The 16,752-nt window shown below is 35.1% G+C and overlaps 1 protein-coding gene across 2 annotated transcripts; it reads right to left on the bottom strand.

Moving 5' to 3' along the window:
• Nucleotides 1-3,694: 3,694 nt before the first annotated feature.
• Nucleotides 3,695-13,577, bottom strand: LOC111059741. 2 transcript variants are annotated; one of them, XM_022347366.2, is made up of 7 exons: nucleotides 13,387-13,577; nucleotides 12,056-12,206; nucleotides 9,105-9,192; nucleotides 8,165-8,318; nucleotides 7,067-7,303; nucleotides 6,103-6,291; nucleotides 3,695-5,159 (listed from the first exon to the last, which is right to left on the bottom strand). In XM_022347366.2, exons 2-7 carry the CDS (start codon nucleotides 12,177-12,179, stop codon nucleotides 4,611-4,613), a joined length of 1,341 nt encoding a protein of 446 aa, XP_022203058.1. In that variant the 5' UTR covers nucleotides 12,180-12,206; nucleotides 13,387-13,577; the 3' UTR covers nucleotides 3,695-4,610. The 2 variants fall into 2 exon arrangements, with proteins under 2 accessions (XP_022203058.1, XP_022203059.1); XM_022347367.2 differs by having other exon boundaries at nucleotides 6,108-6,291; nucleotides 13,387-13,575.
• Between the last annotated feature and the right edge of the window lie 3,175 nt (nucleotides 13,578-16,752).

Raw genomic sequence — 16,752 nt, forward strand, 5'->3', positions numbered from 1 at the left:
TTCATTTATGATAAATAAATATAATAAAAAAAACATTTTACTTATATGAGCTACTTTTGTACAAATTAATAAAAACTATTTAAAAACTTGTAGTACCCTTTATTATTAAAGACTTTAAAATATTTTAACAAGTTTCGACCATAGGTCGTTCTCAAGTTGAATAAATTTTTTAATTTATTTTCTACATTTTAACCTGAAAATGACCTTTGGCTGAAACAAGTTGTTAAAATTTTTAATAATAGAGAGTACTACAAGTTTTTATATTGTTTTTATCAAATATGATCAACTATATTTATTAAAATTAGTAGAATTGGTGGTGATGTTGTGAAATCTCTCCATAATAAGAGAACAAAGATATTGTCAAATTTCACTAAAAATAATTTCACTAAAAATTTTTAGTGAAATTTGACAATATCTTTGTTTTCTTATTATAACTATAGACTATTTATTACAATTTTTAACAACTTATCAAATTTTTCCTTCTCCATTCATGACACAAATAAACAAAATTCACAATTTTCCAACTAATTAAAATCAATTTATTCCCCAATAAATATGGGCTTTGCTTTATTCTAACAATAATATCATCATTCTTCTATAAAATTCAATGTCACTTTAAAATATGTTCAATTTTTTTCAAAAGGATGGATTTTTTCGAACTACATTCACAGGCTTGTTTTTCTAGTATTCATGTTCTATTAGTAAAATCGGTTATATAATGTGGTTTGATGATATAAGTTGTCTATTATATGATATATTCAAATAGTTTCCCTCGGTGGCGTATTGGTCATTTCTAGTTTTCAAATGTGTTTCTTTTTTTAGTGATAGAGAGGAGGAATCAATTCTTAAATTAATAGTTACTGTATGTACAGAGTATATTAGTCACTATTTTCATCTTTAGTGAGTTACACTTGAAAATATCAGCATTCCTTATAAATATAATCATTAATCAAAAATTATTATTAGACGAAAATCCCAATTAAATGCTGTAATTCACCTCGAAGACTTCTGCTACTGCAAATATTGACAACAGGGTAAACAGCTAGATGGAAATTCGATGAGCGCAACTATTCAAAAATCATTTATCAGCCCTTTTAAATATGGTGAAGTCCACGTTGTGAAGGCAGTGGAGAGAGATAGAAGAACAGTGTTGCCGATTCTCTGTCTTGCCACCGCCTTCTATATAGAGGATAGCTGACACCGGTGTATCTAATGTAATATTAACTGTTCATTCCTGTTTAAAATCATGGATTAAATTTCATTTGTCAAGGAAATATATTCTCAAATAACTTTCATGTTTGGGATTGGATATTTTGTTGATTAATTATATTTCTTCATTGTTGAATACTGATCTGTGAACAGTGCAGAGGTGGTAGAGGATAGTGTGATCTGTTTTGTGGAATGATAGACAAGGATAGCAACACCAATGTTGATCAAATACTGTCATTATAACGTGGACCCCACGTTCTATAGAACAAGAACAACCACAACATGATACAGTATCAACACAATATGATACAGTATCATCTCAAATTGATGATTTGATACATTCGCTATCTGCTTTGTGGAATGATAGACAAGGATAGCAACACCAATGTTAATCAAATACTGCCATTATAACGTGGACCTCACTATATAGGATCATTCCTTTCCATCCAACTGTTGCTGACATTTTGAAGTATATCTCACTATTAATGATAACATTTATCAACTAGCCTACTTATTATTTACAATTTTTCACAAATTTTTGGACTTTCAAATTGTAATATTATTTCGAAACTTGGTAATTTACAAATCTAGTCACATTATCACTAGTATTCAACAAATAAATACAAAAACAGTTAACGGAAAACAACACATTGATTAGAAAAAAAGAGTGTTTTTCAACATTAATTAACTTGAAACCTTTTTTTGTATAAAAATTATAAAAATATATTGATGCTAATTCTTCAGGTTGGTTGAAAATTGACTTAATAGTATGTAGTAATGTTAAATGGCTATAATTTATAATCATGATTTAATATCATAGAGAAAAGATAGCACAAGTAGATATGGCATGATATAGGGCGTTTATGTTGCAAATGTGAGTGTTAACTGAAGCCGATAGTCCTAGTAGCTGTTTTTGGTGAAGCTATGTGACACTGGTAGTCTCTCATACTGTGCCCTTCTTACACTCTTACACTCCCAACAACACACTAATAATAGACAGTGTATAGAGTGTCTATGTTGCAAATGTGAGTGTTAACTGAAGCCGATAGTCCTAGTAGTTGTTTTTGGTGAAGCTATGTGACACTGGTAGTCTCTCATACTGTGCACTTCTTACACTCCCAACAACACACTAATAATAGACAGTGTATAGGGTGTCTATGTTGCAAATGTGAGTGTTAACTGAAGCCGATAGTCCTAGTAGTTGTTTTCTGTGAAGCTATGTGACGCTGGTAGTCTCTCATACTGTGCCCTTCTTACACTCTTACACTCCCAACAACACACTAATAATAGACAGTGTATAGGGTGTCTATGTTGCAAATGTGAGTGTTAACTGAAGCCGATAGTCCTAGTAGTTGTTTTCTGTGAAGCTATGTGACGCTGGTAGTCTCTCATACTGTGCCCTTCTTACACTCTTAAACTCCCAACAACACACTAATCATAGACAGTTTAGTAGTAGACAGTAATCGGAGAAGAAATTTGCTACATAAACTACCTATAGCATGGGATATCTTCCCAAGTTATCTTTTCTCTATGATTATACATAATAAAAAAATTTAGGCGTTATTAGAGTACCTAATAGAGTGCCTTCTAAGCTGTAATATAATAAATTATGGACAAACTTATTAAAAATTGTATCATTTTCTTTTTCACTCAATCATTTGATAATCATAGAATAATGGTGTTATAAGAAGGTATCATTAAATATTTATAATAATATTATAACAAGTATTATAACATAGTCTCCAAATAATTCAGTCATTAGAATAACAACATAAATTAATTGACAAAATGGAAAAAAATTACAATAATATATTGTTTTCAATAGTTCCAATAATTTACTAAACTAGAGACCTTAAGTTTAAAAAAATTGACAAAATTCACCAATCATTAATTGAAGGTAACTCCTAACCAATAAGTTTAGAGCAATACAATATAATTCATATTACAATATTTTCTCACTTTGAAAAATTGTAAATAAACTATAATTTTACAACAATATTCAAATGTCTTATCACAGGCAAAATATTATTTGCTATTTAAAAGCAATGGGCTATAACTTATCTAAGACATATTCTTAATTTCAAGACAGCCTCGATATAATAATAGAATGGTTGATGAATTTGAATAATAGAGCAATAGAACAATAGAGCATAGAGTATGTTACACAGACGGTTCAGTTTTGAGAATATATTTAGTGAAGTCAGCACCTGAGTGACACTGGTGTATCACCTTTGTATCATTTCCGTATCATCTTCTTGTCATTTACGTATCATCTTCTTGTCATTCCCGTATCATCTTCTTGTCATTCCCGTATCATCTTCTTTTTATTTCCGTATCATCTTGTTATTCCCCTATCATCTTCTTGTCATTCCCGTATCATCTTCTTGTCATTCCCGTATCATCTTCTTGTCATTTCCGTATCATCTTGTCATTTCCGTATCATCTTCTTGTCATTCCCGTATCATCTTCTTGTCATTCCCGTATCATCTTCTTGTCATTCCCGTATCATCTTCTTGTCATTTCCGTATCATCTTCTTGTCATTCCCGTATCATCTTCTTGTCATTTCCGTATCATCTTCGTATCATCTCTGTATCATCTTCCTATGTTGAGTTTCACGTTATAAAGTCAGCAACTGATTTACATTGATGTTGCTATCCTTGTCTATTATTTGACAAAACAGATAGCTCTATCCTTCACAAACTCCACACTGTTGGCTATGAAAGACACAATTAACTACCAAAAACATTTTATCTCAACTATTAAAAAATGTACTATAATATCCCTCTTACTCCAATACTCGTATTTCGGATAGACACATTAAGCCGTCGGTCCCGGCTGCCTAAAAAGCAGTCGTTAGGTGATGTGAGAGGCCCTGAAATTGATCAGTTGCGACCTGAAAACTCTGACACCAGACCTCAGCCAGCCAGGTCACACGATATTATTATTATATATACTCCAATACTATTTTGAAACATATTCTCATGACTGAACTGTCTATGATATTTTGCATTTTTACTTCAAGAATCCTTATTCACTATTAGGTCTCTCCTTATGAAACTTATGAAATTTTCTTAAAATTAATTCATTTTTCAAGAAGCTCAAAACTGTACAGACTACACCCGTAATTGCTTTATTTAATTGCTATCATTATTTTCATTTTAAAGTCATTTTGTGATCAATTATTGCCCTATAGAGTTGACCACCTTTGCTAAAATCACATCATGTTTAGTTGTAAATATTTTAACTGGGACACTCCTATTTTATCTGATGATAAACTGTCGGTCCTGGCTAATGTATAACATTTATGAGGCCTCAAATTATGCACCTATACTCAAGTGTCAGGTTGGACCTTCTCAGTAGGGACTCCAAAGCCATAAAAAATAATTTTTTAGGTGACTTCCTAAACAGATGTTGACGACATTTGGTCCAGCACAATGATACCACTCCGTGAGCGCGCCAGCTGTCTCATATGCTGCCACTCTTGGTCGTCCGCCTCACTACTCGCCACCACAACATGTTGCAACTGGTTTGTCGAACTATGTTGTCGGTGTAACGTCCGGTTCTGACTTTGTTGCAGTCTCCGCTTTGCGGTTGTCGTCACACTTTGTCGCAGTCTCCACTTGGGCGCTGTCACCAGATGACTTTGTCGCAGTCTCCACTTGGGCACTGTCGTCACACTTTGTCGAAGTCTCCACTTTGGCACTGTCGTCACACTTTGTCGCAGTCTCCACTTTGGCGGTGTCGTCAGCCGACTTTGTCGCAGTCTCCGCTTTGGCGGTGTTGCCAGACTTTGTCTCCGCCGGTGGCGGCGGTGCAACACTGATGACGTAGTCGGCGACATCCTGTGACACTTGTTGCTGCCACTTGTTGATAAGCAACTTGTTGCCGGTTGCTGAGCGGTGGCTGCGTGTTGCTGATGTTGTGCGGCCACCTTGACTGATGCCGTATTCTGTGGGGTGCAGAAGAGACTAATTTTACAAACACAAAAGCAACAATTTCTATTTACTTCTGTTTACAATACTAATATTTCAATAATTTGCACTTTCAATGAAGGAGTGAGTTAATTTTGTTCTCCAATGAACTTGACCTGTAAAAAGGTTTGAAGAATACATGTTCAAAATTTGAATGCTGATTGATCAATAATTCTTTCTAAAGTTATTGTAGAACATAAAAACAGACGGTTAACGACTTTGACCTAAAAGTAAGTCAAAAGTGAGAACTAGCTAATGCTCGTTCAATTATAGTGAGGTCCACGTTATAATAACAGTGATTGATTAGCAATGTTATTGCTATCCTTGTCTGCATTCAACAAAGCAGATAGCGCTATCTCTTTCTCGCTTTGCTCTGTAGCCAGATCGTCTTTCAACAATGTAGAATTAATAACTAATTAGCATAATATTTCATCTTAATTATTGAAATTCGTTATGAAATTATTAAAAAATATAATTTATTGCTTGATAAAATATAATTGATTATTTTAAACGAGAATGAACAGTTAATTGATAAACCTGTATCAGCTACCGTAAAGAAGGCATTGACTAGACAGTGAGGATCGGCTAAGTTGTTCTCCTCACTTTCTCCACTGTTATTATAACGTGGACTTCACTATAATAATTCAATAATTGCACTTTCGATGTTATCTGTTATATCCTGAAAAAGGACAAAGGAGTGAGTCAATTTTTTTCTTCAATGAACTTGACTTGTAAAAAGGTTCGAAGAATAGACATTCAGAACTTGGAAGCTGATTTATCAATTCTTTCTAAAGTTATTGTAGAACATATACAAACAGAAGGATAACGATTTTGACCTTAAGTAGGTCAAAAGTAAGAACTCGCTAATGCTCGTTCAATTAGGCTAGGTTTAGTATGAATTTGGTAGGATTAGGTAGGTACCTTACCGCTCTGCCCTCCTCCATACATGTAGGGGTGCCTGGGTGAGTTGCCGTCCGACTCCTCACTGTCCGCCTGGCTGAGACCGGTGCCAACGTATGGGTGCCGAGTGCGGACGTCTGCCAGTGACGTCACAGCCAGAGGTGCCGGCTCTTGATGCACCTCCACTGGTTGGTCATCTGGCATTGTGCTCTGCAAAATTATTACAAAGTTCCCTGAATTTCGGCAGATATTATCATGTTTTTGGACTCAGGAAACCTTGAAACATATAGAAATTGGGGTACCTTCATTTTTTTGGAAAGCAATACTTTGCTAAATACTAAAGTAAAAAATGACTGGGCGATCTAATACAAATCTTGAAAAATAAGGCAATTCCACCATAGAGAAAATATAGCAACGTCGTTGCCGATTCCCCACCTTGCCACTGCCTTCTATAGAAGCATACCGGTTTACCTGATGTAATATTAGATATTCAATTTTGTTTGAAATGATCAATAATAAATTATATCTCATTCGTCATTCTTATTCGAAATGATCAATAATAATTATGACTTATTCATCATGGAATACATTTGTCAATGATTTAGTAATGAATTTTCATGATTGATTTTGAATATTTTGTTCATTCATAATATTTCTACATTGTTAGAGAATGATGTGGGAACAGTGCGGAGGTGGTAGAGTATAGCGCTATCTGCTTTGTCAAATGATAGACTAGGATAGCAACATCAATGTTAATCAATTCCTGCCATTATAACGTGGACCTCACTATAGAACAAGAACAACCACAACATGATACAGTATCAACACAATATGATAAAGTATCATTTCAACTTGATACACAACACTATGATTTGATACATTCTCTATCTGCTTTGTTTAGATAGACAAGGATAGCAACACCAATGTTAATCAGGTGCTGCCATTATAACGTGGACCTCACTATAGTATGACGTCATATACTAACCAGTGGCGGGGTGTCGATAGGTTCCTCAGTTTCAACAATGAGATGGTTGTTGCGCATGGTCATTGTGATGACAGTGTGGCCACTCTGTGATGACGTCATGCCTCCTGATGATGTTGACGTCACAATTACATCACCCGATGACGTCACAATGGCATCAGCGGATGACGTCACAAGGCCGTCTGATGTCGTCATGCCTGTGCTTGTCCAGGCTAGCTGGTTTGGTTGTGTGTCTTTCAGCTGTGGGGAAAAAATTGAAAATTACAGACAAATCTTGGGAAAATGGGTGAACATTAGAGGGAAAAACATTAAATGCACAGACAAATGTTGGAAAAATAATTTATTTATTCATTTATTCAGTAATCAATAATCATATTTCATTCATCATTCTTGTTTGAAATGGGTAAACTGTGTTTTATATAGATGGCATGAGTGCTCAAAACTTGTTGTGTTTATATGAGAAAGTATAAGGTGGTTATTAGTAATCTTCTATAATATAATAGAGGAAACAATTGGCTTATACACGTAGGGGATAGGAAATTCACGAATGACGCATCATCACGTCTCAACTACTCAACTCATTAACTTGACATTTTGCATATAGATTCTTAATTTACCATGGATGGTTATAGTCCTATTTTCAATTCTTCAAAGTTTCAGTGGGTCAAGTTTTCATAAAGACCTTTGTGAAGCACGGATTACCAGCTAGTTTCTGAGCAATTTATTCCAAAAGCACTATTTATCTATTTATTTATTTATTAGATAGAGCGAACAATACAATAGTCGGAAAAGAAAAAACAGGCTATTGCCCAAAACTTCTTCAATTTCCTGATTTTGTCACAAATCGTCCAAATATTAAGATACTTTATTACAAAATATGGTATAAAAACACTTCATTCACATGGGCTACTTTTTAAATTAATAAAATCTTGAAGCACCCATTATTTTTTTAAAAAAACTTTAAAATAGTTCAACAACTAGTTTCGGTGATCACACCATCGTCAGGTTATAAAATAAAATAAATTTCCAATAAATGTTTACTAATAGTATTGTTAATTGTTAATTATTTAATAATCAATTATTAAAATATGATATATTTACGTTTGTGGGGTTGGCAGCATTGGAGATAGATGCTGCTCTCTGCTGGTTCAGAGCGCAAACATCGTCTGAGTTGGCATCACTGCGTTTTCGCCACAGAGGAAAGTTGGCTTCTACGGTGTACACTCCGCTAGAGCTGCTCTTTCTCATCAATCTCCTGTCCCCGAAAATCAAAGAGAAAATTAGAGAAAAGTTATGAGACAATTGTTTAGAAATTGATTTTGACCTTTGAGAGAGGAATTTGGTTCATTCGTGCTAGTTGCTAGGTGATAGGTGATTAAATGCCTAAATTAAAATAAAGGTGAATTAGGAATTTGGTAGGGAATTTGGAAAAATATTATCAAATTTCTGGAGAGAAATTATAAAAAGGTGGTAGTGAATGAATTGGACCTCTCTTTCTTCAGTTTCCTGTTCCCGAAAATCACAGAAATTTAGAGAAAATTTGTTAGAAAATTGTAGTTTAGAAATTGATTTTGACATTTGAGAGAGGAAATTGGTAGGGAATTTTGAAGAATTGTCGAATTTATGAAGAGAAATTATACAAAAGTGGTAGTGAATGAATTGAACCTCTCTTTCTTCAGTTTCCTGTTCCTGAAAATCACAGAAATTTAGAGAAAATTTGTTAGAAAATTGTAGTTTAGAAATTGATTTTGACATTTGAGAGAGGAAATTGGTAGGGAATTTTGAAGAATTGTCGAATTTATGATGAGAAATTATACAAAAGTGGTAGTAAATGGATTGAAACTCTCTTTCAACAGTCTCCTGTTCCCGAAAATCAAAGAAAATTGGATAAAAATTTGAAGAAAATTGGTTAAAAGCTGGGAATAATGTTGTCGAATCTGATGGAATAATTGACAAAAGAGTGGTAGTATTGAGCTTCATCTCAGTTAATAATCATTAACTATAGTCTAAAGTTATTAGATTTTTATAGAAAGTTACTGACCTAAGAACAAATCCTATGACAATGGCACATACAGCTAAGAGTAGGGCGGTGACACAGGCCAGTACTATCCTCTGCTTTTCCGTCAAACCTGTCAAAAAATAAATTATTTTATTATTAAAATAAATACAGAATTTATATTATTCATAGGCCTTCAATAAACATACTACAGCAGACGTACATTTTTGATCGTTTCACCTGTCATAGTATAGTCTACTCCACAAAGATATATGCATAGCCACCTCTAATACAAGGCCGCAGCCTACGATATTGCAACGTCGCAGTGTAGGCCTAGAATACATGATTGGTGAAAAAGATTTAGAAAAATACCAGCTGATCTTTTTCACCAATCACGTATTAGATTCTAGGCCTACACTGCGACGTTGCAATATCGTAGGCCGCGGCCTTGTATTAGAGGTGGCTATGATATATGAAGCCACTGTGAAGTTCAATCAAGTTACTATCTTTCAGTTATATTACTAGGGAGAAGATAGCATAATAAGATATCCCTTGGTTAGTAGAATTCATTCGAAGTTTGGAAGTTCTGTATCAAGTTATGGAGTTGTGTATCAAGTTGAGATGATACTGTATCATATTGTGTTTATACTGTATCATATTATGATGATACGGTATCATTTATGCCATGGTGTAGGGTGTTTATCTCACAAATTTCTTCTCCGATTACTGTCGACTACTGTCTATTATTAGTGTGTTGTTGGGAGTGTAAGAGTGTAAGAAGGGCACAGTATGAGAGACTACCAGCGTCACATAGTTTCACCAAAAACAACTACTAGGACTATCGGCTTCAGTTAACACTCACATTTGCAACATAGACACCCTATACACTGTCTATTATTAGTGTGTTGTTGGGAGTGTAAGTGTGTTAGAAGGGCACAGTATGAGAGACTACCAGCATCACATAGCTTCACCAAAAACAACTACTAGGACTATTGGCTTCAGTTAACACTCACATTTGCAACATAGACACCCTATACACTGTCTATTATTAGTGTGTTGTTGGGAGTGTAAGAGTGTAAGAAGGGCACAGTATGAGATACTACCAGCGTCACATAGCTTCACCAAAAACAACTACTAGGACTATCGGCTTCAGTTAACACTCACATTTGCAACATAGACACCCTATACACTGTCTATGATTAGTGTGTTGTTGGGAGTGTAAGTGTGTTAGAAGGGCACAGTATGAGAGACTACCAGCGTCACATAGTTTCACCAAAAACAACTACTAGGACTATCGGCTTCAGTTAACACTCACATTTGCAACATAGACACCCTATACACTGTCTATTATTAGTGTGTTGTTGGGAGTGTAAGTGTGTAAGAAGGGCACAGTATGAGAGACTACCAACGTTACATAGCTTCACCAAAAACAACTACTAGGACTATCGGCTCCAGTTATCAGTCACATTTGTAACATAGGATGTCCTTTACCATGGTATATCTTATTGTGTTATATTATTTTCTCCATGCTTCTATTAATAACGCTTCTATGTATTCCAGAATCTATACCATGGATGTCTTTACTAGAGAACACCAACTCAGAGAATGGTGAGTACTGGGTACGTTCATAGCTATTGAATTTTTGTGGCAAATAATTTTTTTCTTGAAAAATGTTGAACTGATGAACCGATTCCTCAAGGGTGAAAATGACACCCACCCCTTCTCCATCCTCATTTCAGAATAAAATCATCTCTCCAGTATTATATAGGAAATGAAATTCTACATACAATATTCTGTGGTTATATTGGAAATTTGAAAAAATTGCGATTCTACACAAATTGGCACTCCATTGGATCAAGGGCCAAGTTTCAACTTATTTTATACACACTATAAAACAATACACCAAATATGCAGTTGTGACTAAAAACAGTACAAAAAATATGCAGTTGTGACTAAAAACAGTACAAAAAATATGCAGTTGTGACTAAAAACAGTACAAAAAACATGCAGTTGTGACTAAAAACAGTACACCAAACATGAAATTGAGACTAAAAATGGTACAGAAAACATGCAGTTGCAGTTGAGACTAAAAATTTTACATGAAACATGCAGTTGAGACTAAAAACAGTACATAAAACATACAGTTGTGACTAAAAACAGTACATAAAAAATGCAGTTGAGACTAAAAATATTACAGAAAACAAGCAGTTGTGAGTATAAACAGTACATCAAACATGCAGTTGTGACTTAAACTACTAGCAACTATACTTTGTTCAAATTAACTTCCGACTTGGGATGGACATAAGCAGCAGAGAAGGCATACAGCGGCAGGGATACAACAGTGGCTATGTTACCGTTGTGTACCGGCTAGCATTCTCAAATTTCCAGTGAGTATTCAAGCGCTCATGTTAAACTTAGGAAGCTACCTCTCTGCAATCACAGACTCGACTGACTCTATTTGACAAATTGACAACTGCGCTTCCACCTATGACTCAATTGGCTGATCTCCCTCCATTTCTCTGCACCGCAAATTCCTCCAAGTCTGAAGTAGATTTGCACGAAGTATAAACAATACAGCAAATAAGCAGTGAGACTAAAAACAGTACAGCAAACGTGCAGTTGATACTAAAAACAGTACAGCAAACATGCAGTGAGATTAAAAACAGTACAGCAAACATGCAGTTGATACTAAAAACAGTACAGCAAACGCGCAGTTGTGACTAAAAACAGTACATGAAACATGCAGTTGAGACTAAAAACAGTACAGTAAACGCGCAGTTGTGACTAAAAACAGTACATGAAACATGCAGTTGAGACTAAAAACAGTACATCAAACAAGCAGTTGAGACTAAAAATAGTACATCAAATGTGCAGATGAGACTATAAACAGTACAGCAAACATGCAGTTGATACTAAAAACAGTACAGCAAACATGAAGTTGAGACTAAAAACAGTACAGTGAACGCGCAGTTGTTACTAAAAACAGTACACTTTACCAGCAGTGGTAGTAGCTAGGTCGTGATCCTCCTGATATCCGCTGGCATTTGAAGCCATCAGAATAACTGGTGTTGTACGGTTGTCCGGTAGAGTGGTGGGGGTGACTAAAACGGAACCCGCCATCTTAAATGTCTGTTTTCACTTGATTTTCTGAAAACAAACAATAAAATCATCACACATAATATAAAACCAGTATAGTGGGGTTCATGTTTAAAAGTCAGTGGAAATGAAAGGACTACATGGTTGCCGATTCTCTGTTACCACCGCCTTCATCAACCAATTATTCTCCACACAATAATTTGTCCAATACTGTAGGGTTATGAGTTGTTAGTGGGCCGATTAGTGTAGATACAACACAATATTATATTATCCCAATTCAATGCGCATTCCATCCAAATATCAACCAATCATTCTCCACACAATACTTTGTCCAATACTGTAGGGTTATGAGTTGTTTGTGGGCCTATTAGTGTGGATACAACATAATATTATATTATCCCAATTCAATGCGCATTCCATCCAAGTATCAACCAATCATTCTCCACACAATACTTTGTCCAATACTGTAAGATTATGAGGTGTTAGTGGGCCGATTAGTGTAGATACAACACAATATTTATTTATCCCAATTCAATGCACATTCCATACAAATATCAACCAATCATTCTCCACACAATACTTTGTCCAATACTGTAGGGTTATGAGTTGTTAGTGGGCCGATTAGTGTAGATACAACACAATATTAATTTATCCCAATGCAATGCACATTCCATACAAATATCAACCAATCATTCTCCACACAATACTTTGTCTAATACTGTAGGGTTATGAGTTGTTTGTGGGCCTATTAGTGTGGATACAACATAATATTATATTATCCCAATTCAATGCGCATTCCATCCAAGTATCAACCAATCATTCTCCACACAATACTTTGTCCAATACTGTAGGGTTATGAGTTGTTAGTGGGCCGATTAGTGTGGATACAACATAATATTATATTATCCAAATTCAATGCGCATTCCAAATCGCACAATACTTCTTGAATCTACCTCTATATTCAATCAACTTTTTCAGTAGAGTGTTAATGAGAAGGACATTTTTCATATCCTTATCAAGAATATCTTCTCCGACTACTGTCTATGATTAGTGTGTTGTTGGGAGTGTAAGAGTGTAAGAAGGGCACAGTATGAGAGACTACCAGCGTCACATAGCTTCACCAAAAACAACTACTAGGACTATCGGCTTCAGTTAACTGTCACATTTGCAACATAAACGCCCTATACCATGGCATATCTTCTTATGCTATCATTAACTCTAGAGTACTCACTTCACAAGGGGGGATACATGGTGTATCACCAGCTGCCTCCTTCTAGTTCACCACTTCCAGCTCGGCGAGAAGCTATCCTCATCCTGGAGGATATCCTCCTTTTCATCTCCTGCCCGGGAAGGGTCCTGGGTCCTGGATCCTGAAGGATGCTGGCTAAAAAACTCCCCTGTCTCACTCGCTCCACCTTGATTTACTTTATCTGGCAACGTTGGTTAGACGGGAGGTGTTGGTTGTTGTTCATGAGGCAAACTGACAAATTTTGGTGAATCCGTCTTTTGGTGATAGTCACTTGGGGGTGTCAGTGTTTGCTGAATGAGAGGTTTCAATGCTGGTTAATGGAGAATAGTGACAGATTATATTGAGTCTTACCATAGATGGTTGAGCACTCATCGATAATGATGCGCACGCACCCTATATTGACCAACAGCTCACCTTGTGGAGAGGAAGGTCAGTTTGATACAGGGAAGATGTTTTGTATCATAGATATAGTCTAAGATACAAACTACTCGTATATCTTTGTACCTTCTTGTTCATAGAGTTGTTTAGTTTGAGGTCCACGTTATAATGGTAGTATTTGATTAACATTGGTGTTGCTATCCTTGTCTATCAATCCACAAAGCAGATAGGTCTATCCTCTACCACCTCCGCACTGTTCCCAGATCTTGTTTCAACCATGTAGAGAATAACTATATGCCTAACTACCTCCTGAAGATAGGATTAATCAGACCATAGAATGATTCATAGTCAATCAGCTGACAGGTGGATTTTTTATTGCATGCATTACATCATAGCCATTTCAAATAGAGGTGGCTATGATCACACAGATGTCTGGAGAAGCTGGTGAACAGGTGACAGCAGATACTTGTGGATGAGAAAACTGCGTGAGGTCTACTGTTCACAGAACTACTAGTTTTTCAATTCTTCACCTTAAGGCTGTGCAAAGGCTAAAAATAAACTTTCTACTGGTGATATTTTTTCGATTTGTATACTATCAAGCTATCAAAATGGAAAAGTTTTCTCAGGAAAACATTTTTTCTGATCATTACTTTCTGAGATATGAGCGCATAAAGTTTAAATTTTTGGTACAGAACATTTCAAATTCGGTAAAAGATAAATCCATGAGATTTAGAGGATAGATATATTGAGTCATATTATAATGTCAGTGGATAAAGATAGGTGAACAGCGTTGCCGTTAGTCTGACTTGATTAATTACATTCATACATTGTCAAAAACAGTTTTGGCATTGTTGCGGAGCTAGAAAAGGATAGTACTAACTGCTTTGTCGAATGATAGACAAGGATAGCAACATCAAAGTTTATCATACACTGTCATTATAACGTGGACCTCACTATAGTATTGTTGATCTAGTAAGACAAAACTTTTCTGAAAATATCATTTTTTGAGAAAGTTATCCAATTAACAAAAATGACCAAAAATAACTCAAGTAAAAGATATTTTTGGTCATTTTTAGTAAATTGATATTTTCAAAAAAAAGTTGTTTTATCAGATCAACAGTTACCATGAAGAATCTATCCTCCAAATCCCATGGATTTATCTCTTACCAAAATTGGAATGTTCTGTCCCAAAAATTTAAAATTTATCAATCTCAAAAAGTAATGATCTGAAAAAATGTTTTCCTGAGAAAACTTTTTCATTTTGATTAGCTTGATAGTATACAAATCGAAAAACTTTGAAAAATATCACCAGTAGAAAGTTTATTTTTAGCCTTTGCACAGTCTTAAATGGCCGACCAGCAAACTCGTCCGTCCTTGCCTTGCTAACTCTGTCATCTTCAAATCTTGTTGTGTATCAAATTATGCAGACTCTCTGTATCCTTGAGCATCCTGTCTACAAAACTTTCCCGATTATCTCTGGTGGTGTTATTGCATTGGATAATAATTATCTACTCAAGTGAATTTCACTACATTCTGTCAGTATCTCTCATTTACTGACATCAACAATTCCAATTCAAACAATGCTGACACAGATATCTGCTCTGCTATTTGCTCTGCTCTTGAAAATACAAGGGCTTAGTTGCACAAAGCCAGTTAAATTTTAATGATGATTAAATTCCACGAGACCCAATCGGTGGAGGTTTATCTGAGAGGAAGGCTTCTCTGATTGGTTCAGTTGCACAAAAGCCAGTTATATTCTAATCATGATTAAACTCTAGGAGGACCAATATGAGAGAAAGGCTTCTCTGATTGGTTCGGTTGCACAAAAGCCAGTTAAATTTTAATCATGTTTAAATTCCACGAGGCACAATCGGTGGAGATTTATCTGAGAGGAAGGCTTCTCTGATTGGTTCAGTTGCACAAAAGCCAGTTATATTCTAATCATGATTAAATTCTAGGAGGACCAATCTGAGAGAAAGGCTTCTCTGATTGGTTCGGTTGCACAAAAGCCAGTTAAATTTAAATCATGATTAAATTCCACGAGACCCAATCGGTGGAGGTTTATCTGAGAGGAGGGCTTCACTGATTGGTTCAGTTGCACAAAAGCCAGTTATATTTTAATCATGATTAAATTCCATGAGAACCAATCTGATGAGAAGGTTTATCTGAGGAAGGCTGCTCTGATTGGTACTCGGCATTTAATTCGGGATTAAAAGTTAACAGACTTTTGTGCAACCAGGTGATAGAGTGAATATCAGCCCCTGTATTTATTGATATATTACTAGTAGTTCTGTGAACAGTAGACCTCACGCAGTTTTCTCATCCACAAGTATCTGATGTCACCTGTTCTAGTTGATTCATTTGAATCATGATTTAATCTTAAAAACTGTTATTTGTTTTCTCCAAGATCAAAAACTCAATTATGTTAATAAACTCAGTTCACGTTTGAATTTGTATCCCATATGATGGTCTATCCAGTTTCGTGATAATCTTTCCATTATGATAAAAATATTTCTCAACTATTTTAAAATTAATTTTTTTCAATGAAGAATATTATAATTTCTTCGGCATTTTTCAGTACATTTAATCATTTTTTATTTTATTTTCAATCACCTATTGAATTTGTTTTTCAAATGTGAGAATATTGATACTGATTGGCACGCATCATAAAAAATATTGAAACCCTACCTTATAGAAATAGACACGGCCAGACATCTGTGTATAGCCTACCTATTGGTAGAGAGTTAGTGGGGAGGATATTTTTAATATTCTTTCCGAAGAATGGACATTGATATGTCCAAAGCTCCGCCAATTTATGTAGATGCATAACAATATGATTATTATCTATAGTTATTATATTACAAATTGCTTTTTCATATCATATACAGTTCAATAGTTATTTTCTTAGTCTATATTATGTAAATTCATCTATAATGTTGCTGTATTGTAAGCTATTGTATATAAGTGTAT

Source organism: Nilaparvata lugens, chromosome 14 (assembly GCF_014356525.2).
Source record: "Nilaparvata lugens isolate BPH chromosome 14, ASM1435652v1, whole genome shotgun sequence".
Classification (NCBI taxonomy): Eukaryota; Metazoa; Arthropoda; class Insecta; order Hemiptera; family Delphacidae; genus Nilaparvata; species Nilaparvata lugens.